We start from the raw sequence: 25,432 nt of genomic DNA, 5'->3' as shown, positions 1-25,432 counted from the left end.
TAGATTAATATATATATATATATATGAAATAAAGATTAAATATTTGATGTAGCAGTGATATTTCTGTGAATTGCATGTTTTTTAATATTTGTTTTTGTAATGTTGCTGTTTTCTAAATTTACTTAATTTTAAGTAAATATGTTTTAAAATCATAAGATGTGATTTTGTTTTATTCAGTGTTATTATCAGCAAATACTAACACATGTGCATTAATGTTAGTATTTTGAAGTATTAACTGTCCATGCATTGCACTTTAAAAAAAGAATCTGTTGAGGCTGAATAGAACAGAATAGAATATTTTTTTTGGAATATATTTTTTCATTGTATCTGTCAAAATAATTTTTAAAAAGATTATCCTACAATATATGTGACATCAAATAAGGGTTAGCACAAAAGTGATCTAAATGTAATCCAAAAGTAGTCAGATTACATTACCAAAAATGTGTAATCTAAGAGATTATATTACTAATTACAAATTTTGTAATGTAATTTGCAATCAGTAACTGATTACAATTCATAAGTAATCTACCCATCTCTGTGTAACGCTAGCTAAAAGATAAAAGGAAAAAAACAGATGCTGCATTAACTACATTAAATATTTACACATTAAACTGAAAAAATTAATTGCATATATATACATATATATATACATATATATATATACATATATACATATATACATATATATATATATATATATATATATATATATATATATATATATATATATATATATATATATATATATATACATACATACATACATACATACATACATACATACATATATATATATATATACATACATACATACATACATACATACATACATATATATATATATATATATATATATATATATATATATACATACATATATATATACATATATATATATATATATATATATATATATATATATATATATATATATATATATACACAAACACACATTTATCCTACACATAATCCACATAATTATTAGTGAATGAGACCCAGTATCACTAGAGTGCTGACGTCTCCTTATGAGTCTGATGAACTGTGGGGAATTTCTTACCAAAGTCGGCCAGTTTGAGCTCTCCTGTGTCGCTGATGAGCAGGTTTTGTGGTTTCAGGTCCCGGTGAAGGATGTAGCGCTGATGGATATAAGACAGACCCCTCAATAACTGGAACAGGAACAACTGTGGAAACAAAACAGTTCATGTGTAAGCATCACGAATCACATACACACATTTTCATCTACGACACCCGTGAATCGATATACAATTTAAAACCCAAACCACCAGGATCCAAGTAAACAGAATCCAGTAAATGTGACACACCACTTCTCCGTCTAAGGATGTCATTTATTCCCATCTTCCTCATATAAAGCAATCCTCATATATATTGTGCTTTTATATCATCTAATTTCACTCAGCAGCACCAATACAAGATCAGCTGGAAGATCAACCTTCATAGGGTTGATGTGGAGTATTGATGAAGAGCAGATCTGATCTCCTCAAATCAATCCACAAAAGAAAGCGCCTGATAGATGACCGTTAACAATCGATGCACGAAACACATCTGAGGCGAACGCAAACATGGCCTTCACTCACTCGTAAGCCTCACATCAATCTGAAAAGAGCAAGAGTGGCCTGTTTTCTGCCTTGAAGAGATTCAAATGCTTTTCTGCCAAGCAAAACTATCAAAGTCTCGGCCAATTAGGTGAAGCACGGAAGCGCGGAGTCCAATAAAAGAACGGTTTATCTGGCATCTGGAGTCATCGGGGTCAGAACGAGGCATTTTTCAGACATTTGTGTTTACTCATGTGGAGCAAAACGCATTTCTGAAGATGCTCCTGCTCATTAAGAGTCTGCAGGGAAAATGTTTAATGATACAGTGATTCTTCAGCATCTCCAGTAACGTGTCAAACGGCCGTCGAGGGAGCGATTCACTGCTCACTTCAATAGAAACATCCCACAATCATATTAACATTATATTCCATACAGACTGATCTACAGGAGTGAGGAATAACTTGTAGTCAGGAAAGCATTATATAAAAACGCATGAAGATTTTCTGATTATCTTATCTAGATTTGTATTTATAATCAGTTAGACAGAGGGTGTGACGAGTAGGGTTGCAAAGGGGCGCAAAGTTTCCGGTAAATTTCCGGAAACTTTCCACAGGAACTTAACCTGGCGAATTTGGAAATATTCCAATTTGGAAACTTAAAAGGAATTTATGGGAATTTGAGAATTAATTGGAAATTTTGGGAATTTAAATAAATTTATAATATTTATATAAAATGTATTGCATATATTATATAAACATTTTGTTTAGTCATAACATGAAATAAGTTATTTATTTTTTGCATTCAATTCATTCTAATTTAGAAAATATGTAAAATATATTTTTATTGCAGCAATAATGTTATTTATTTCAGTGTCACATGATCCTTCAGAAATCATTCTAATATGCTGATTTGATACTCAGTTATTATCATATTATCATATGGAAACAGTTGTGTTGCTTAATATTTTTTGGAATCTGTAATACTATTTTCAGGATTCACTGATTAATAAAAAGTTAAAAAGAACAGCATTTATTCAAAATGGAAATCTTTTCTAACAATATCACTTTAATATCAATTTTTATCAATTTCACACATGCTTACTGAATAAAAGTATTCATTTCTTTCAAAAAAGAAAGAAACAAATTACTGACCCCAAAATTTGGAACGGTAGTGTATATTGTTACAAAAGATTTCTGTTTTAAATAAATGCTGATCTTTACATTTTTATTCATCAAAGAATCCTGAAAAAAAGTATTAAATCAGCATGTTAGAATGATTTCTGAAGGATCATGTGACACTGAAAGCTGAGAAATTCAGCTTTGCATCACAGAAATAAAATATATTTTTATGTATATCAGAATAGAAAACCATTATTTTAAATTGTAGTTTTGTTTTACACTATTACTGTTTTTTTCTGTATTTTTGATCAAATGTGCATGTTATGGACTGGGAGAATGCACAGTGCATGCAGGGGGTGTGGCCTCAATATCCCTGCAGTAAGTAGTGTGCTGTGTGAATGTGATTGAGGAATTCAACTAAAATTGCATTAAAACTGGTTGTTTTAACCCAAATTATGCTGCAGGATGTTTTTTACAACTACATTTAAGTACCCTGTTATAGGCTAACCTGCAATTTGGCAAATTCCCTGTTTATTCCCATTAATTCCCGTTAATTCCAGTTAATTCCCATGGAAAGTTTCCAGTTTTGAAAATTCCCGGAATTTTGCAACCCTACTGACGAGATCTCGTGTCATGAGAAACGTGTCAAAATGTGACGAGATTTCTTGTCGAGGTAAAAAGCTGTTTCACGATATTGCCATGACAGAGTCTGAGGAACCATAGTTCCTGAAAGAAATAAAAACCATTTAATTCAGTTGGATAATGGTCACTTCAATCCCATCCAGCTCATCCAGCATGAGCTGCAGAGTTGTACAGTTCAGCAGGAATCAGAGTTCACTGATCACGAGTTGACTGACAAGACCATGGCGGAGGATTCGTTGCACAACAGAGCATAAGCATCGACAAATGTCTTATCTCGTAGAATGCGCGCTCAGCATCGCCACATCCTATTCAAATCTAAAGCAATCAAATGCGATTTCAATACTCTGCATTCTGAAATCAGCTCCCTGATGCAAATATCTCCCCATATGAAAGCTATCTTAGGCTGGGCTATTTGCACTTTCAATATTGAAAGCGTGCTTTGATTATGGTTGCACTTATTGTTTGCACTTAATAAGACTAAGAGAAAACGGTTATTAATAATTTATACTGTTTTCATTTCTATGATCAATTTGTGGAAAGGAGTTCAGTTAGGAGGTCAAAAGTTGTAGAAGCTCATAAATCATGTAGTTCTAAGAAACCTGTAAGAAATCCTACAGGAGAGAAGCCAGCCGTTGAATGTGTGGCAAAATCTGTATTGTTGTCTTTTACTGCATATGATAATTCACACTCAGAAAGTAGAACTGACATTACATACATTACAAGATGATTAGTAAAACATTACAAATGTACCTGCATTCATTCCACTGAGGATTTCTTAAAAATACTGTGTAAAAATCTTGTCTCGTCTCAATCTTGTGAACTCAATCTCGTGTCTCGTCTTGTGAGCTACTCGTCTCATCATAACCCTAATAGATAGACAGATAGATATTGCCATATGACCAAATTCATAAAATCTGACTAACAGCCTTAATAAGGCTATACAGTACAAAGCACTGGACTACAGGACAGAGATGCTAAGAGTTGACTGACCACACTAATTCTGATGAAAGAGAAAGAGAAAGAGAGCGAGACGGCCTCCAGACACCTGGAATAACTCACAGGACAGAGATAAAGGCACATGAAGGAAGACAAAGAAACATATCAGGACAAAAGGAGGGTCAGCTTTGAGCCGGGAAGAACAGGAACGCCGAGGGCCTAATCTGCAGGATGAAGGCAAGATCAATACTCGCCTGCCGCTCCACCTGGAATATCGACAATCCGCCGCTAACAGATACAGACCTGAAGGAAAGAGCGGCGCTTGCACTACAGTGAAAGAACAGGCTAAAGTTTCATGTACGTTTAAGGTTCAGTCTTCAGTTCTGTGTGTATCAGAAGATTAAGACGTTTGCAGCCAAGAATCATAATAAAACCTGAATGTTTGAGGACTATTAATGGAGTGCTATAAACAGAGCTTGTTCCTTTATTACAGCCTTGAAATAAAGATCCAATCTCAAGGCCGGATCTGATTTAACTGGAAAGCGGAGACATTGCCAGGAGCTACACCCATCTGATGAGTATTAATACTACAAACCATTCAAGGGCATCTACCATTACAACAGACATTTCATTTCTGGGAAAACGTTCATTACATTATTGCTGTGAGAACAAGTGTAATTTATCATACGTACAGCCATATCTCCATATCTGACTGATAATCCATCTTAAGACTTCATCAATAATTCCACATTAACATATGAGCTCATATTGGTATTTGATTATGATCCTCAACTATCTCACGTATCACTAGTACTAATTACTTCACTAAGTGATCAGATGCACAGCTTTCACATGCTGGATGATAAAACAGGTGAACAAAAACAACAACAATAATAATGTTAAAATATACATATTTAATTAAATTATAAACAAACAAATGACTATAATAAAAATACGATTGTACTGTAAAAACATCACATTTTTAATAATAATACTTATTATTATTAATACCTACATTTAAATAATTCAAATTAATAATACAAATAAAATTTTACTGTAAAATATAAATCAAATATTTAATAATGATAATAATATTGTTGTTGTTATAGTATTTTATTACATTATAATAAATTTAATTACCATAGTAAAAATACTCTTGCACAGTACTAATGAAAAATTTAAATTTAAATATTTAATAATAATAATAACAATAATAATAGTAGCAATAATAATAGTTGTTGAAGTTGCTGTTAAAATATTTTAATTTTGTTAAATTATAAAACTAAAATTACTAAAATAAAAAACTATTGTTATTGTTAAAAAGAATAACAAGTATTTAATAATAATAATAATAATAATCATAAAAATTGTTGAAATGTTTTTATTTTAATAAATTATAAAAACAAATTACTATAATAAAATACTATTGTACTGTAAAATAAAAACCAAACAGTTAATAATAATAATAATAATAATAATAAATAGTTGTTGTTAAAATATTTTTATTTTAATTACAAATGAAAATAAATTATTACTGTACTGTAAAATATAAATCAAATATTTAATAATTATAATAATAATTATTGTTAAAGTATTTTATTAAATAATCAAATGTAATTATTATAATAAAAATACTATTGTACTGTAAAATAAAAAATACATATAAATAATAATAATAATAATAATGTTGTTGAAATGTTTTTATTTTAATAAATTATAAACAATTAAACAAATTGATATAATAAAATACTATTCTACTGTAAAATAAAATAAAAACCCCTCCTAAATGAATCACAGAACACCTTAGCAACAGCATAGCAACACACTGATGACTGCACTCATAGTTTCATCAGAAGGATCACAGCAGGTTCATCAGATATCTGAACATTTGAGCTCTCCAGCAGGTTTCTGCTCTGTTACCTGCTTTGAAACCGGATTCAAAAGAACGAGGGGAGCTCTCAAAGAGACGTCACATCATTCCTCTTCCTGTGGATTTATTTTAGAGACAAAATACAGCCGAATATTGTGAGTGAATTGATCTCAGACACTCGACGTTTCCTGACAGCAGCCAACACAGTATTTTCCTCCTTTAAACTGCTCAACTTAAAGTGTCTGTCTCTGATATGAAACAAAACAAAAGAAAAAAAAAAAAATTCTATTGACTGAATGACCCGTTTATTTCTCATACATACTTATTCTGCAATAATAACTGATTATCTGTTATTTCACAGGGCTACCGTGGATAAAATCCAGCTTCAAGGAGAAATTCAGTGTTTGATTTCACAAAAGACTGTCTTAAAGTTTGTGCTGGAAGAAGCAGGATGGCTGCTAAATGAACCAGAGAGTCTTTCACATCTGCTGAAGAATCAGAGCGACTCGTCATTTAGAGGAGCAGAGAGATTGAGAGCACTTTTGTTTTTAATGTGGCGTATCAATGGACCATCAGCTCCACACCTGCTCTCAGTCTCCAGTCGAACACGAGTCTCACGAGTGAAGCTCAGAGATCTCACGGCTGTTTGATAAGAAGCAAAAAAGCAAAGTGCCAATAAAGGGGCTGATGGGTGGCTGATTAAAAAAAAAAAATCTGAGAAAAAACAAATCTGTCAAAATAAAAGTCTTGTAGTTTAAATGCAAACAAATAGATCTGCCACTTGTTTTATGTGTTGTGTAATGTGTTTCTTTGTTCATACACACACACATATATATATATATTATATATATATATACACACACACACACTATAGTGGCCACCAGCATCTGAAATCCAACAACAGCAGGTTAGCAATGAACTGCACTTAGATCAAATTACTTCTGATGCATTGGAACATGATCGGCCCATCTTCCTGAATGTGACGTCCGGCAGAACATTTATGAAGGAAGAGCACTGCTAAAATCAGTATATGGCATCGGACTGATGAACCATTAGTGTAATTGCACAACAATTTACGTCACTAATTGTGCCATCAAATGTAAGGCTTTGTTTGTTTCGTCAGATGGTTCGTGGGTTGATTGACTAAACAACTGTGATTGTACCATTAAGCCTGAAACCTTCTTGAAAATGCAGCCAGATTCATCCTACTCCTGCAAATAAAACTATCAGGATGAAGAATGTTCACAAATGCACTACTGGGAGCTGGAATTGATGGTGTCAGAGCTGAATTGAGAAAGACTTTTAAATTCCACCTCAATGTTCTGAATTGAGGTAGCAAAAGTTACATTTGAATTTGAATGTAATGAAGTAAAATGAACGGAAATTCATATAAATGCCATTTTGAACCAGAAAAGCAAAGTTTGTCAAAATAACCCTTGAATTCCAGCCTGACAAAATCTTGAAAACCTTGTTTTGAAAAAGGTGAAAAAGCCTTGAATCTGAAAAAAACATATATAGAACAATAGAATAAAAGATAAAATGATACAAAAAGACAGACATATAGATAGATAGATAGATAGATAGATAGATAGATAGATAGATAGATAGATAGATAGATAGATAGATAGATAGATAGATAGATAGATAGATAGATAGATAGATAGATAGATAGATAGATAGATAGATAGATAGATAGATAGATAGATAGATAGAACGACAGAAAGATAGACAGAACGATGGATGATGGATGGATGGATGATGGATGGATGGATGGATGGATGGATGGATGGATGGATGGATGGATGGATGGATGGATGGATGGATGGATGGATGGATGGATGGACGGACAGATAAATGGAACGACAGATAAATAGAACGACAGAAAGATAGAACGTCAGAAAGATAGATAGATAGATAGATAGATAGATAGATAGATAGATAGATAGATAGATAGATAGATAGATAGATAGATAGATAGATAGATAGATAGATAGATAGATAGATAGATAGATAGATAGATAGAACGACAGAAAGATAGACAGAACGATAGATAGAACGATGGATGGATGATGGATGGATGGATGGATGGATGGACGGATAAATAGAACGACAGAAAGATAGAACGACAGAAAGATAGACCGAACGATAGATAGAACGATGGATGGATGGATGGAACGACAGATAAATTGAACGACAGAAAGATAGAACAATAGATAGAACGATAGATAGAACGATAGATAGAACGATAGATAGAACGATAGATAGAACGATAGATAGAACGATAGAACGATAGATAGAACGATAGAACGATAGATAGAACGATAGATAGAACGATAGAACGATAGATAGATAGATAGATAGAACGATAGATAGATAGATAGATAGATAGATAGATAGATAGATAGATAGATAGATAGATAGATAGATAGATAGATAGATAGATAGATAGATAGATAGATAGATAGATAGATAGATAGATGGTCGGATTGTAACAGACGCTCTAGTAAAACACATCGACCGCAGAACCTTGTCTTGCCGCACTCCTCTCCTGAGGTCGGGACGGCTGTCATTATCAATTAATTCATTTAAGCAGTCTCATTAAAGCAGCCGAGCGAATCAATGGTACAACTCCAGCGTCAAGAGGACTCTGAATATATCTTGTTATTTCTGCAGCAAGAGCAGCATATGCGCAGGAGGTCTGCGTTTGGACGGCATCCCAGGAACGGGGTCTGGTGTGGGACGTCTGCCGCCCCGCAGCTCATCTCTCTGCTGCTTGACCAGTAATTACATTAGCAGCTAGCGCCCTGAGCGGTCCCTTTGAAATGCTAATTCCATCCAACCTGCAGCAGAGAGTCTAATAGCTTTTATTAGCGTGATTGGTGAACGCAGATCTGAGTGAACGGGCAGCGCGAATGAATCAGCTCGAGCTAATAGGCGGAATTAAAACTATAGCCGTTGTGTGGCGTGTTTGCTCGTGACTGTGGGAGCTAATCGCCATTTACTGCCCATTTTTGATCTCATGAGTTGATGCTTGAGGTGGCGGTGTCGTTTGAAGACGAGCGCTCCAGAAAACATTAAGACACAAAGGACATGCTCTTGTGTTAAAAACAGACAAATGAAGTACATGAACTGTATCAAGAACTGAACAGATGATGCATTTAAAGGTGCGTTAACTACCGCACAAATGTTAATGTACTTAATCATATATTTTAGAATAGATTCAACTAAACATACTATACATACGTACACATACAGTTTATATATACTGTGTGTGTGTGTGTGTGTAGGTGTGTGTGTGTGTGTGTGTGTGTGTATTATAAACAACAGTTCTTTCTGGTTCTTGAATCTGATTGGCTGAGAGCCGTGCAATATTATAGTGATGACAGCACTCCTACCTTTTCAGTGTTTGTATCACTCCACTTGAAGCAAGTGTCATGGTGGCAGTTTTTTAGGCTGGAATGTAGATATTTAGACCTGAAATATGTGACTCATATTTAATCATAGTGCCTATTTTACAATTTGTTAAGACTTTTTTGGAGCTCCAGACCGTCAGCGGCTGTTCAGTGCTCGTGTACCCGCCGAGAACAGCTTCATCTCGGCCAGTGCTTCGGGGATTTCCCGCTGGCTCTTATAGTGGTCAAACATTTAATTCATTTTGGATACATAAAATGGTCAATCTTTGGTCTTATTAATCTATTACTTGATCCTGAGCAGATCAAATTGGGCGATGTTAAATGTAATAATTTAATATTAAGGCTATATTTATCTTGCATCCTGTAGAGAACTGCTTTTGTACGTTTGACTGAATTGTACAGTTGTGTTTGTTTCCTGTTGTCATTTATAATGGCTATTATTGATAATTTAAAGGATTAGTTCACTTTCAAATAAAATTTTCCTGATAATTCACTCACCCCCATGTCATCCAAGATGTTCATGTCTTTTTTCTTCAATCGAAAAGAAATTAAGGTTTTTGATGAAAACATTCCAGGATTATTCTCTTTATAATGGACTTCAGTGGCCTCCAAACGGTTGAAGGTCAAAATTACAGTTTCAGTGCAGCTTCAGAGGAATTTAAACAATACCAGACGAGGAATAAGAGTCTTATCTAGTGAAACGATGGGTGATTTTTGAAAAAAAAAAATGAAAATATATATACTTTATAAACACAAATGATTGCCTTGCACGTGCTTCCACCAGAACCGCACTTTCGTATTCTTCAAAAAGCTTACGCTGTATGTCCTACACTTTCCATATTCTACTTAGGGAACGAACGCAGCGCCAGTTCCGTTTTTTTTCTGTAGGTAGAACAGGGAAGGTTTAGAACACACAGCGTAAGCTTTTTGGAAAATAAGAAAGTGCAGTTTTGGTGGAAGCACTTGGAAGGCAATCATATAAAGCATATACATTAAAAAAAAAATTGAATTTTTATAATGGATATAACATTATGGACATCCACCAAAAGAATGAATGTTATTTCAGACACAGGTAATGCTCACTCACGCAATCACACGCTCTCTCTCTCTCTAATACTGTACAAAATACAAAGAGCTTCAGTGGAGGGACTCAACATTCCTTCGTTACTAGTTTTAAAGTGACGTTTTAGAATTAGTAACAGAGCCTTGGTCAAACTCTCAACTCGAGATTTGAATCCTTGGCTGAAGTAGTTCTGCACATAAGAGGTTTTTAAAGACACTTTGTTGTTGTTTTTATTTATTTACACACTCGTGCAGTCAAATTGTTGTATAAACGCAATATCACACTCTTAGCCGTGTGATATGACTGTATATCAGCACGCCAGCTTATTATATATATATATATATATATAAATAAATAAAGAAGCTTCACTATGTATATATAGTGCAGCTTCAAAGAGCTTTAAACGATACCAGATGAGGAATAAGAGTCTTATCTAGCAAAACGATGTGTCATTTTCTAAAATTTTTTAAATGTATATGATTTAAATGATCGCCTTCCAAGTGCTTCTGCCAAAACTGCACTTTATTATTCTTCAAAAAGCTTACGCTGTGTGTCCTACACCTCCCTGGGGTTGAGTAAATTATGAGGAAAATTTTATTTGAAAGTGATCTAATCCTTTAAATTATCAACCATAGCCATTATAAATGACAACAGGAAACAAACACAATTGTACAATTCAGTCAAACGTACAAAAGCAGCTCTCTATAGGATGCAAGTTAAATATAGCCTTAATATTAAATTATTAAATTTAACATCGCCCAATTTGAGATATATATATATATATATGCTGAAAATATAGCTACTTTTGTAACTTTTTTGAGTGAACTATTTGCCCAGAGTAACACACGTAGCATCTGAATCAACAGAGAAATACTAGTCACATCGGCTCTGACTGAATGTTTTTTAAGGGTCGTGAAACCGGTGTAAATTGCAGCCTGTCAGGGAACAAGTTAACAATGCTGCTCAATAACATGACATTGTGAACTTAAGTGCCAAAATTACAACAGTCTGTGCAAGCACAGAACGAAGGGAAACGTCTAGGCTCTGACTGCGGGCCGTTCCTGTTTCAGGTGAGCTGCTCTCATTCTCTTTCTGTCAGCTTGTCATTTATCATGAATTCTCTATTGGTTTGAATTTCAATGAGGGACCGAACAGGATAAATACATTATTTATGTAAATCCACAGTGACAAAAACCTGATGAATTACATAAGCAACACCCGTTTCCCCACCAGCCTTCTGCTCCATGGCCTCATTCGCTCCATCACGTCTTACTTTCACTCTGACACACCATAAATTACGTTCTTTTCACAGCAACTTTCTACAAAATCATTACAAGCATTGTCATGTATTAAGTTTTTAATTGATTTCAAGGACAATTTTAACCATATAAAAACTGTGTTGTCCATTTATGTCAATTAAATCAAGTGCCACAGTCAATTAGTCATCAGAAAATGCACCTACTTTTAAATGCATGTGCCAATAGAGATTGATAGATGCTTTTGGCCTGCAAATTGGTGTAGTTACAACATCCACCAGCAGGAGCAAAATGCCTGTGTATTCCAACTGTGGCAATGCAAAATGAACATTTAAAGTGACATTTTGCTTGCTTGGTGTGTCACAACCTTGAGTTGCAGCATATTTCAGATTTCAAAAAATATGGTATACTGTATTAAAATGGGTTATGAGAAAATATTTTAACATTCCAAAAATGACAAACTTCAGCTTTAATCGAAAGTCTGTCCTCCAAGGTAATTTCTTGAGCTCTAAGAAAACATTCTGAAGTCAGCAAGCACACTGCTCTTACTCTGCGAGTGTGTGGTCTTACTGCTCAATTAAACATGGGCACGAAGGTCTCGTGTTACAGGCAGATGCCAGACACTCACTAGAGGAGCACAAGCAGCATTCAAAAGTCATTTTCAAAAGGTCATATCATTGGTTCAGGTCCGACTATCTGAGCTGATGGGCCACACGACTGAAGAGACTCCATGCAGCTGGTACACTCACGTCTGACAGATGAGGAAGCCGGTAAAATGGGTCACAGTCTGAACTCACACAACTTCTGCTCTACTTCTGAATGCAGAATGTTTCAGAGGGTGAAATCAAAGTGGCCTGGAAGGTCTTTACCCAAGACCGAGAAAAAATACTTTAGCTGTCATTAATAAAACATGCTGTCAAATCTTTAAGTCAGAATCAGAACCGTACACTCCACGTGAAACAATCGTCTCACTAGTCCGATCCACACTCTAGCTTATTCTGGACAAGAAACAAACACAAAAAAAGAGGAAAAAAGCTTGAAAGATTCAATACTACGAATATCACAAAACCAGCGACTACTACTCAGATTTTCCCAGGATGCGTATTAGATCAGAGTTATATGATAAAAAAAAATTATGTTTCATAAATGAATAAGTAAATAAATTATATTACAGTATATACACACGCCCTAGGAAAAGTGGTGTTTTGGACAATATTGGCATGACTCCTTTTTAATTTGTGATAATTTTGCACTGATAAGGGACAACACAAACTACGAAAACATATTTTATAACATAAACAGTTAATACATAGAAAAAACTAACTATCCAGCATTAGCAGCTATCTGACCTAAACTGGGTTCTGATTGGTTCATTGTATTCTAAACTTAATTTTCAATCAATTGTTGAAGCTATTAAGGTGTGCTGAGACAAAAATCTTTTACAAACCTGGGCCAAGTTTAAACCAATAACCAGGCATCACAGCTGGCAAAGGGGCATGTCTGACTTTGACATGTTTATATTGACATTAATATGTAATCAAAATGAAAATGATTATTGCTGGTCTTTAAAGATAATGTCAAGTTACTTTCATGTATTTGCACCAAAAAATGATAAGGATTTATGCTGATATCGTCCAAAACCACACTTTGCCAGGGGTGTTTCCAAACTTTTGTTTTATATTTGCTCTGAAATTATTTTTTCTTCAATCAGAGGAACCACTGTTTGACAGTAATTGAAGCCAATATATTCAAACGTGTAAAAATCATTTTTATTTTTATAATCACAAATATAATAACCTGTTCTATAAACCTAGCCAATCAGATTGAAGCTTGCCATTTGTATACAATATACAGCAGACAGTCTAAGAACAGTATGTGGATTCCCTGTGACCACAGCACAGCAAAATACTGAACAACCAGGATTTGACTGGACATTTCATCTCAAAATCACCTACAAGCAGCTTGAAGAGTAAAGCAAACAAAGTGAGCAGAACCTCACTCACCCTGACGTTGTCTGGATGGAGACCCCCGGGATGTTTGTCCATGTACTGACACAGATCTGTGTGCTGAACAGAGACAGAAAGAGAAAAGAGGGACATGAGGCAGTGACAGGAGACACAGAGTAGAAACAAAATCTAGTGAATTGATTCAAAATACAATGAGAAAAAAAACACTGTCTATCTATCTATCTATCTATCTATCTATCTATCTATCTATCTATCTATCTATCTATCTATCTATCTATCTATCTATCTATCTATCTATCTATCTATCTATCTATCTATCTATCTATCTATCTACACACACACACATATTTATTTATTATATTTATTTATTAGGGGTGAAGCGGTACATGCAGTTAGATGACGAATACAGTAAGTCACAGGTAATCCACCCTCCGATCCAGAAGGGGGCATGCGTGGTAATACAACGCTGTTTGCCAACCACCACAACAGGAAAAAAGAACAGAAGCTGACTTGAGCACTTGAAAACAAAGTCCACTAGGTAGTCCGCATTCATCGAATGCGTCTTTCTGCGCTCATGGACAAAGGAGAATACTTTGAAAGGGTCGCGCACTCAACTGTGCACGAAACGGAGCGGAACGCAGAAAATTAAGTATAGGAGGGTTGGGCTTAAGCTTTGAATGTTTAAATATAGTTTAAGTTGAGCATATTGTAACACTACTAATGTTTTATTTCTCATTATTCTATTTTGGTGCTTTTCAGTTTTGTAGCTGATTGTGACCAAATAATTTTTGCTTTTTATCAGCCCTGCAAAAAAATATGACCTACAAGAATGCATTCTGTTTACTGCTTAGTGCTTAATACACTACAGGAGGCTGTACATTTTAGCCCGGTTCTGTCAACACTGCACTGGCTCCCTATTAACCATTGTATAGATTTTAAAATCTTGCTACTTACCTATAAAGCACTAAATGGTTTAGCTCCCCAGTATCTGAGCGAGCTCTTAGAGCATTATAGTCCTTCATGTCTATTGCAATCTCAGAATTCAGGCCAGTTGATAATACCAAGAATATCAAAATCAACCGCAGGCGTTAGATCCTTTTCCTATTTAGCACCTAAACGTTGGAACAGTCTTACTATCAGTGTTCAGGAAGCAGACACACTCTGTCAGTTTAAATCTAGACTAAAAACACATCTGTTTTGCATACACAACATATTATCTACTTCTATAATTCAATAAGTAATGTAAATTGTTAGGCTGCATAGATTAGGTCAGCCGGAACCGGGAACACTTCCCATAACACCTGATGTACTTGTTACCATCATAAGAAAAATGGCGTCTATGCTAATATTAGTCTCTCTCCGTTTATCCCAAAGTTTGCTGCAGCCTGCCAGATCCAGGCCGTATCCAGATGAGATGAAGAACCTGCATCTAGACATGACGATAACGCAGCCCTGAAGTGTCAACTAAACTATCCCCTTCGAAGGCCTCCTTCCCTTTCCTTTTTCTATGTATAGATAAAACGTTATAAAATTATTCCAGTTCGTACAGATCAAATATGCAAACCTATAGACTAAACATGTAAATGAACGGCAAGAATGCATTAAAGGCATTCAGTTTTTCAGTAGGAAAGGTGTCATTTAAGCAGCCCCTAAAGTAATAACTAACAATTTTTACAACAGAAGTGATTCAATCAAAAACCAAATTTAGCTCGATAATAATTTTTCTATTCTCACAGTGAAGCTGCTTTAAGACGATGTGTATTGTGAAAAGTGCTATATAAATGAAGATGACTTGACTTGACCTGTACTGTACTAAGTAGGGGACTAAATGCCACTAGTTGGAACAATCTGTGATTTGCACTACTGTCTTTAAACCTTTAGTTTAGGGTCCAATTCTCACTATAAACTAGTTGCTTATTAGCATGTATATAGGATCTTGTCTGTTATCAGTACTTATAAAGCACATATGGTCCCACTTTATATTAAGTGGCCTTAATTACTATGCACTTACATTTAAATTAATCATTACAATGCACTTATTGTGTACATACATGTTTTTACATTGTACTTATATTTTATAAATACCTGCATGTAATTACATCTGTAAATAATTTCTGTAATTACATTTATAATTTCACTGTTGACCCATCCCTTACACCTTACCCCTACCTTTAAACCTACCCATACCACCAAAGCTTTCCCTAACCGTACCCGTATCCACCTCAATAGCAGCAAAAGTGTTTTGCAATTCAATATGAACCCAATAAGTACATTGTACTTATTTTTTGATGTAAGTACATAGTAGTTAAGGCCACTTAATATAAAGTGGGACCGCACATATTAATGCCTTATTCTGCATGACCATATTCTGCATCCTTTAATCCTACCCAATCCCTAAACTTAACTACCTTACTAACTATTAATAAGTAGTAATTAGGAGTTTATTGAGGCAAAAGTCATAGTTAATAGTGAAAACTGGACCTTAAACTAAAGTGTGATCATTTCTCCTATTGTACTGAAATTGCACCGAACCGTGAACCCAAACCGAGGTATGTACTGAACCGTGGCTTCAGTGTACCATTACCCTAATATATAGTCCCTCACTTCCTGTGAGAATGAATAAAAAGCACAAACGGCTGGCTTCACAAACACTTTCGGCGTGTCAAACTGAAATAATTTCCTGTATCGGTGAAACCAGAAGCTCTTGGCCTCTTTCTACAGGCTCAATAACGTGATTGTCTGAAGGTGGCTTTGTGGGCCGCGTGGCTGTGCATGTAAATACAGTCGGCGGGAGAAAGAATTACCCACGATGCTCTCCTCAGTCTTTATTCTGCCCACAGAACGGAGGGCCGCTGATATTTGCAAACACCCGCTGCTACCAGTCCCGCACCGCATATAAACGTGTTTCCTTTCATGAATAATGCAGCCGCTCGCTCAAACGGGCTTCAGATATGCCTGTCCGTCGCCGTCAATCATTATTAACCGCTCGTCGTGGAAAACGAATTGATTTCCTCGGTGCGAAACCTTCTGTTTGTTAGCGACCCGCATCTAAATGCGGCCGCATTCAGCCCGAGTGTATTTTCTCACCGAAATGACTCTGATGAGATCACAGTGGTGGTCTCAGATTAATATCTAAGCTACGGCTCGTATCTCTCAACGGACCAAAGCTATCAATAGCTGAGCCGTTGTCCAATCTTCATGTTTTGATTGTTTTCTTTGACACCCCGACGTGTTAGCTTAGCTCTCATGAATAAATCAGACTCGTGCCACAATTTCACGCTCATCCAATTTAGAGAGAGGATACATTCCTGGGGAAAAAATATATATGTTTACCAAAGCATAAAAGTAAGTTATATTAGAGAATAGCACAAAATAAGGATAATCAGGGAAGGCAGCAAAATCTTCCCTTTAGACTGTGACACGGATCAATGACGAGAGGTCAGTGTCACAATGTGCACTGACATTCAGAGAAAATACATTTAGCAAGTGCTCTTTTCTTTCTGTGATGCATCGAATCAAGTGTCAAGACTGACAGGAGTTTGATCCTACAACCGGTTTTATTGATGTTCCTCTTTCCTTCCTGAGGACCAAATAGCGCATGACATCCTGTCAAATTAAAAGTGCACTCTGTTGAAAGTCAAGAGCATTATTTCAGTGGATAATTATTTTTATGTTAAGAACAGTGTTTGCTGGGAACATAAAAGCATTGCGTTATTGAGTTAGAAAATCGAGTTTAAAAAATAAAATAAAATAAAATGTGTCCAAGACACATAAAACCAGCCACAGCATCCTAACCAATCTGGGCTACCAGATAACTGTTAATTATTTCCCAGCAGGGAAGAGAAGCTGAACCTCCTGACCAGACGTTCCCTGCAGACAGACACGGATCGTCCCGGAGGCTCATTAACACGTACACTGGCATTTCCGAACCTGCTTCAGACAAGCGGGACCTTTAAGAGAGCGCAGAGGCAAACGGGAACTGTAATGATTTATCACATTAATACTGCTTACATCATTCTCACATACAGAAACTTCCTACCAGCAAACGTTTGATATCTCCCTATTTCTGCGTATAACTTTCAGATTGGACTTGAACTTGAAAAGTGGTGTGTATTGATGTCTTTCCGCGGTTGAAACAACATATCTTCTGATGTTCATTCGTGTTTATTTCATGCTATAACTAGTAGGCAGAGATTATTGGTTCACATGCCGAGGCACTAAAGCAATCTGTCACGACACATTAAAGGGGTCCTTGATTATGATTTCACTTTTTTAACTTTAGTTAGTGTGTAATGTTGCTGTTTGAGCATAAACAACATCTGCAAAGTTACAACGCTCAAAGTTCAATGCAAAGGGAGATATTTTCTTTTACAGATACTTTTTAAGGACTACAACAAACGGCTGGTAGGGACTACAAAGAGCTTCTTCCTGGGTTGGTGACATCACTAACCCTAAATTTACATAAACCCCGCCCCCGAGAACACACAATAAAGGGGGTGAGGCCATGTTGGGCTGCTTTAGAGAAGAGGAAGAGTTGTTGTAGTAGAGTGTTGTTGTCATGCCGTCATTTTACGTCGGACTGCTTCACAAACGAGGGTCAATTCAACACTGGATTTGCACAAAAGATTAACATGACGACACATGCTAGTGGATGAGTTGAATCAACTCCACAGCAACTACATAAATTTATCCACTAACCATCCAGAAACGTCCAGTTTCATTCTAAAAGTTGTAACTTCTTCCTGAGTCTCTTCATCAGTGTCGACTCCGGTTTGAACAATGTAAGTCTGAACACCGTTACTGACAATCCTCATTTTGGCTGCGTGAGATTCTCCAGCTTTGTTGTTGTTGAGCTGTTAAAGCTCCGCCCTCTTCTAGAAAGGGGGCGGGAGCATCAGCTCATTTGCATTTAAAGGGACACACACAAAAACAGTGTGTTTTTGCTCACACCCAAATAGGGGCAAATTTGACAAGCTATAATGAATGATCTGTGGGATATTTTGAGCTGAAACTTCACAGACACATTCTGGGGACACCAGAGACTTATATTACATCTTGTGAAAAATTGAAAGCTGAGACCTTGAAGATTTGAAATATCAACAAAGCCATACAGGGACAGAATGACACAAGGGCCAGTGAATGGTGACCGAACTTGCATTTTTGGTTGAGTTATTCCTGTGTGCTTTAATTCGCAGCTCTGATGCCTGCAGCTCATTGCAGGTCTGTGTGTAAAACAGTGAGACGTTCCTGTCGCTGTGAGGCACAGATGAAGAGCAGGGCTTTGAAAGAGTTAGAAAAACAGTTCTCTAATAAAAACGGTGCCAGGACCGGGCATGAACGCCACATATAAAGAGGCTGATTGGTTCAAAGCATAAAAAAACCCCAGAGCTAAAGTAATGCTGACTAAAGCACATTTAAACTTTTCAAAACTATTCACAAACAGGAGACCACACCAGCTCCATGAGGCACTGGAACAGGAGATGTGTGGTTATGTGACATAAAAATACATTTTGGAGTGGAGTTACAGAAAATAAAATGAATTCAAAAACTATTTATAAAATAAACAAATCCGAGTCGTTGTCCGCAAGCAGCGGTTTGATTTTCATCCGGTCAGCATGTCTGATACTCACCACATACTCAAAGACCAGCGTCAGGGTTTCCTTCGTGTGGATGATGTCGTGGAGCAGCACTATGTTCGCATGCTTCAGGCCTTTCAGCAAAGACGCTGGAGAGAAACACAAACGCTTTATTAAAACATTCTGACAAATGAATGTTTGAGACTCTCTGTTTATTCATGATTACTGGATAAGTGCATCAGTGTTTGTGGTAATGCATTACAAGTAACTGGAGTAACGTAATCTGATTACTTTTTTCCAAGTAACTAGTTAAGTAACGCATTTTATTTTTATTTTTTCAAATAAGTAACGCAAGTTACTTTGATTTCCCATTTATTGACTGACAGCTCTCCTGTCCTCATGTTGAGAGAAATCAGGAGTAAGTGCCGAGGCATTGCGTGTAAACATGATGGTTATTGTAGTTCTAGACAAATGTGAATGAATAAAAAACAGTGAAATGCAAACTCAAGATATTACGCAAACTAAGTATTTTAAATGACACAAAATAATACTTTATGTATTTAATCTCACTTTCTTTGCTGCTGACCTTCTATGATCCAATTCAACCATACTAATAAGTAAAAATGACTCATTTTTTGTTTTTATTGTTGAAGAGTGTTGAACTTTCTTGTTTGAGCTGCGCCCTCTACTGTACAGGGGTGAAATTGCATTTCCTTCAGTCTGAGGCTAATTCATTTCACTTATGGTGTGAAAGGGCCTTAACATTTGCCAATAATAGAACTTTTTTGCTATTAAAACACAAACAAGCAAGCCCAGCCCAGATGAGAAAAAGTAACGCAAAAGTGACGCAACACACTTCCATAAAAAGCATAAAAATGTAATGCAATTAGTTACTTTTCTTCAGTTAGAAACTGCAGAATCAGATGTCTCTTTATCTGTCTGTCAGGCACCAATTCCTTACATTAACATATTAAAACACCTACATGTATACCTGATATTTCAAGGATTCCATGCCTGGATAATAATAATAATAATAATTAATTTTTATTTCCCTTTCCCTTTTTCAGTGTGGAATGAAGTGCCACATGAATTTTTGTCATGTTAATAAACACAATGCAACCAAACATCCCCACAAAGATGGTAGTACCAGTAATTTTTGACCTTGTGGGGACATTTTTTGTCCCCATGAGGAAAACAGCTTATAAATCATACAGAATGATATTTTTTGAAAATGTAAAAATGCTAAAGGTTTTCTGGTAATGGTTAGGTTTATAATATATATATATATATATATCATAAAAAATATAAAAAAATAAACATAATGAAAATATATTAGGAAAATCCAACGTACGTGTAAATGCACAATGTGTAAAATGCCAAGCTTCAAGTAAAAGAGCAATAAATAAAAAGAAAAAATAGTTTTTAAGGCTTTGTATCTTTAAAGTTTCACAGTAAATAAAAATGCTGATTAGGATAGAATGACTATAATTCCACATATTTGCACATAAGTGCATTTGCCATCTACAAATGACAAAGATAACAACATTCCCAGATCTCAGTAGTACCTGCCCCTGAATCACACTGCAGATCATTTACATGCTGTAGATTGCCAGTAGGGTGGAGATGAGCGGAAATCTGTGAGAAATGGAGAGAGCCGCCACCCTGGGGACAGGAAACGGCTCTCAGGGCTCCTCAGGCTATAGCTTCCTGACTATTATTTCAGCTAACGAGTTATGTACGAACACTGCAATTAAACGTAATCGTTAATCCTCAGAAGTCAGCAACAAAGCATTCATTTAAATTGACAATTTCTGTGTGCGTTTTCCATATCTCTCAGATCAGACGTGTTATTTTCTTCAAATTACAACAACGCAATCGCCGTAGTACAAGCCATTCGCAGAAATCTCATCTCATTTGAGCACAAAAACACTCAGAATGTTTTAATTTACTACAAAGAAGGAGCGAGCGACACTTCAAGCGCGTTTCATGATGAATAGTAAACAGATTTGCGAGACTGTGGAAAATGCGATTAATTTTTCAAGGGCACAACAAAAGCTCAGATAGTGAGATAGTAACGCTGGTTTCAGTGACAGTGAAACGAGGTAAATCTGCATTATGTGAGTCATTCCTGCTGTGAAGCACATTTCCACGTTTCCATTATATACATCATATGTGAAAATACTGAATAAATAAACTACATTTATTTTTCAAGCCGTGTTTTTGTCTTATCCTGAATCACTACGGTACGCCTCTAATAAGTGTTTATATTCTGACTATTTTAGACCGTATTTGAAATAAATACTTTGAATGTTGCAATCCTATCGGACTTATGATAGCAACCTGAATCGTAACAAAGCACTGTTGGCCAGAGGAGAACTGGCCCCCCGACTAAGCCTGGTTTCTCCCAAGGTTTGTTTTTCTCCATTTTAACACCTATTTGCCACCTGTTTGCCACCTGGTGTCACCTATTGGAGTTTGGGCTCTTGCCGCTGTCGCCTTTGGCTTGCTTAGTTGGGGACACTTGACATTTGACTTGACATTTGATATTCAACAGTGCTTTGATCTGCCTGCATTGACACTATTCTTTAAGAGCTGCTTTGACACAATCTACATTGTAGAAAGTAAAAAGCGCTATATAAATAAAGGTGACTTGACTTGACCGAGACTTGTCATATAGATAAACAGAGAGAAGTAGCTCCAGCTAAAATATTCTTCCTCAAGACACATGCAGCTTTGTTTATTAACTGCTAGAGTGGAAAATGTTACATAGTGTACCTTTAAAAGGTTGAATAAATTGTTTATAAAGTTTTTTATTAATTAATTTTGATTACCACAGTTGGTATTGACGATTAAGTCAATACCATATCATAAATCATAAAACACTGAATGCAGACAAATTCAGTGTATGAGCTGAAGAAAGTGCCTCCATCCAAATCTATCCATCATAAATGTACTTCACATGGACCCGGGGGTTTAATAAAGGCCTTCTGAAGTGAAGCGATGCATTTATCCATATTTAACAAGTTACGAAGAAAATATCCAGCTTCCGCCAGATTGGCTTCCGTATTCAACGTATGAAGAAAGTCTAACGCCTCTTGCAGTTCAAAAAGCTTTCACTACGTCCTAGTGTAAGCTTTTTAAAAAGCTTAAAGGGTTAGTTCACCCAAAAATGAAAATTCTGTCATTTTTTACTCACCCTCATGCCGTTCCACACCCGTAAGACCTTCGTTCATCTTCAGAACACAAATTAAGATATTTTAGTTGAAATCCAATGGCTCAGTGAGGCCTCCATAGGGAGCAATGACATTTCCTCTCTCAAGATCCATAAAGGTACTAAAAACATATTTAAATCAGTTCATGTGAGTACAGTGGTTCAATATTAATAATATAAAGCGACGAGAATATTTTTGGTGCGCCAAAAAAACAAAATAACGACTTATTTAGTGATGGCCGATTTCAAAACACTGCTTCAGGAACACTTAAATCATGATTCGACACACTGATTCATAACTTTAATAAGGAAGGCAGTAGAAGAGCCTTCAGAAGGCATTTATTAACCCCCCCTGGAGTCATGTGGAGTATGCTTATGATGGATGGAGGCACTTTCTTCAGCTCATACTCGTTGGTCCCGTTCACTGCCATTATAAAGCTCGGATGCGTCAGGATATTTATTAATATAACTCTGAATGTGTTCATCAAAAAGAAGAAAGTCATATACACCTAGGTTTGAGGGTGAGTAAAGCTTGGGCTAATTTTCAGTTGAAAGTGAACTAATATCAATATTATCATCACGTCAATATCACTTTCCATCCTGTTAGTCTTTCGTAAAATTTCTTTAAGTAACAAAAAATTGTTCCTGAATGACATAAACCTACAGGAAGTGACAATTTTGTGAAAATCAGAAGCAATTTTTGTGTCATTGTGTAAATAATCAAGTTTCAGAACTTAAAAGAGCAGATTTATTAAAGTCCGCTGTTTGTTCTTTAGAAACACTCAAACTTCAACACAAGCAGGTTGATTCTGAACCGTCACAGAGATCTGCAGTGACTCAAGCGCATGTGTTTAAAAGTTTAATATGATATATAATATATTAATTGAATATGCTATTTATTCACGATCTGTTCTCACACTGAAATGAGAGATTCTCTAAAGAAATACATGCAGACTTCATGCCATCTACAGTGCCTTAGAGGCAGATTTATAAACAGCATGCCCCAGCCCAAACCCTCTTTTGCCTTAAAAAAAAAAAAAAAAAAACTACTGTCAGGATTTACTAAAGACACAAAGTGAAAAATTAGCATTTTGACAGTTAATTTTTGCAGCTGAGAAGGAGGGGCTTCATAGAGACAGGAACTAAACAGAGCATTACTGACAGACTGGGAAGAGAGGAGCAGCAAAAATGTCAAATATGTGAAAAATAATGTGTTTGTTGAACATTCAAGCATGGCATCCTATTTAAGGTTTGCGATAATCAATTTACTACCATTATTAAACGTCCAAAAATTAATGTCTTAACCCATTTTGCACTTGAAATGGCTGTGTTCTTTAATTAGCACATTGTCAGTAGATCACCTGCAATCCTTTCCACTCCCATGTTTTTATGGGATTGCAGTCTCACACTAATTTGACCTGTTAAGTAAATCTGGCCCTTAAAATGCTGCCTATGTAGTCAGCTCACTAGGTTTGCGAACAGTGCATGAACGTGACTATGTTTCTCCTCTCACATCCTGTAGTTATTCCACACACGTTCTGCCAGCTTAAACATCTCCAGTAATTGCTGAATTTGTTCAATTTTCAAAGCCCTTTTTTGAGCCGCACACCGGGGAAGAGCACAAGGGCTCTGCGATGATCAGCCCCGGATCACACAGATCAAAAACACACCATCACTCTCTCATCACAATTAAAATGCATGCAGCGTTGGTGAAGGTGAGAGCAGTGAAATTCTCACACCTTCGCAATCTGCTCCGCTTCACTGAGAACATCACAACTCTGTTTAAGAGTCAGACAGTGAAAACGGCTGCTTCTGCAACAGCGGGAACTTTTAGGTGACAGATTTCAACTTTTTTTTTTTTCCTTTTTGTTATATGAAGGCCACATTAAAATGCTTATAAATAATATTTAAAGTTATTGGGGCTGGACATTGACACACATGTCATGATTCAATGCAATTTCGATTCACAATTAATTATGTTTCATTTGGATCAAGTACAGTGCATGTCAATTTTTCTGAACTTAAGCTGTAAACCAGGGATGGACAACTCCGGTCCTGGAGGGCCAGTGTCCTGCAGAGTTTATCTCCATCCCTGATAAAAACTCACTTGCCTATAACTTTCTACTAATCCTAAAGACCTTGATTAGCTGGTTCAGGTGTGTTTGATTAGGGTTGGAGCTAAACTCTGCTGGATACTGGCCCTCCAGGACCGGAGTTGTCCATCCCTGCTGTAAACTATACAGGGAACCCTGTCAGCCAGTACATTACTATAAAATTAATATCTAAATTGCACATAAGGTAGTTTTTATAATTAAAAAAATAGTTATTCTTAATGACATAAATATGTTTCTACTCCAATTTGCTTTTGAAATATAAGCATTTAAATAATGGCTGTCATAAAAAAAAATATATATTTTTTTTTTTATTTTTTTTATTTTTTTTTTTTCCCCTCAAACATACAATAAATATTGAAGAACTGGTTAAGTAAAATATAATGAATATGTAATATAGTGCATATATTATCAAAATGCTTGACTCTAGAGTTATTTTTCTTGCTAATTATCAAGTTTATGGTAGCTGAATGGCTAAAACGACATTTATTATTTGAATTTTTTAATAAAATTGGCAATTTAAAGGCTTAGACTTTGTTTCATATCAAAGCACAAGGCTTATTGTGATTATTGGATACCAGGAGCACAGCAAATAATGGTTTTAGTGAAGTTTTGTTCACGCATCAACTGAAAACAGCACAGATTAAAACATCAATTCTGGGCATTTAAGAATCAATACCGGTTCATCAAAATGAGAATCAATTAAAATCGAGAAA

General features: G+C 35.8%; 1 protein-coding gene across 2 annotated transcripts in view; it reads right to left on the bottom strand.

Annotated features, from left to right (window-relative positions):
• The window catches only part of cdk14 (cyclin dependent kinase 14), a 223,299-nt gene that overhangs the window by 100,805 nt on the left and 97,062 nt on the right, over positions 1–25,432 (bottom strand). For both annotated transcript variants that reach the window (XM_067411200.1, XM_067411208.1), the window contains exons 6-8: positions 19,449–19,543; positions 13,855–13,917; positions 1,058–1,181 (exon numbers count right to left, since the gene is read on the bottom strand). In XM_067411200.1, the coding sequence (XP_067267301.1) occupies positions 1,058–1,181; positions 13,855–13,917; positions 19,449–19,543 (282 nt within the window). The remainder of the gene's footprint in view (positions 1–1,057; positions 1,182–13,854; positions 13,918–19,448; positions 19,544–25,432) is intronic.

Source organism: Chanodichthys erythropterus, chromosome 2 (assembly GCF_024489055.1).
Source record: "Chanodichthys erythropterus isolate Z2021 chromosome 2, ASM2448905v1, whole genome shotgun sequence".
NCBI classification, from domain to species: domain Eukaryota; kingdom Metazoa; phylum Chordata; class Actinopteri; order Cypriniformes; family Xenocyprididae; genus Chanodichthys; species Chanodichthys erythropterus.
The sequence above is the reverse complement of the archived record's forward strand: the minus strand, read 5'-3'. Positions and strand labels throughout refer to the sequence as shown.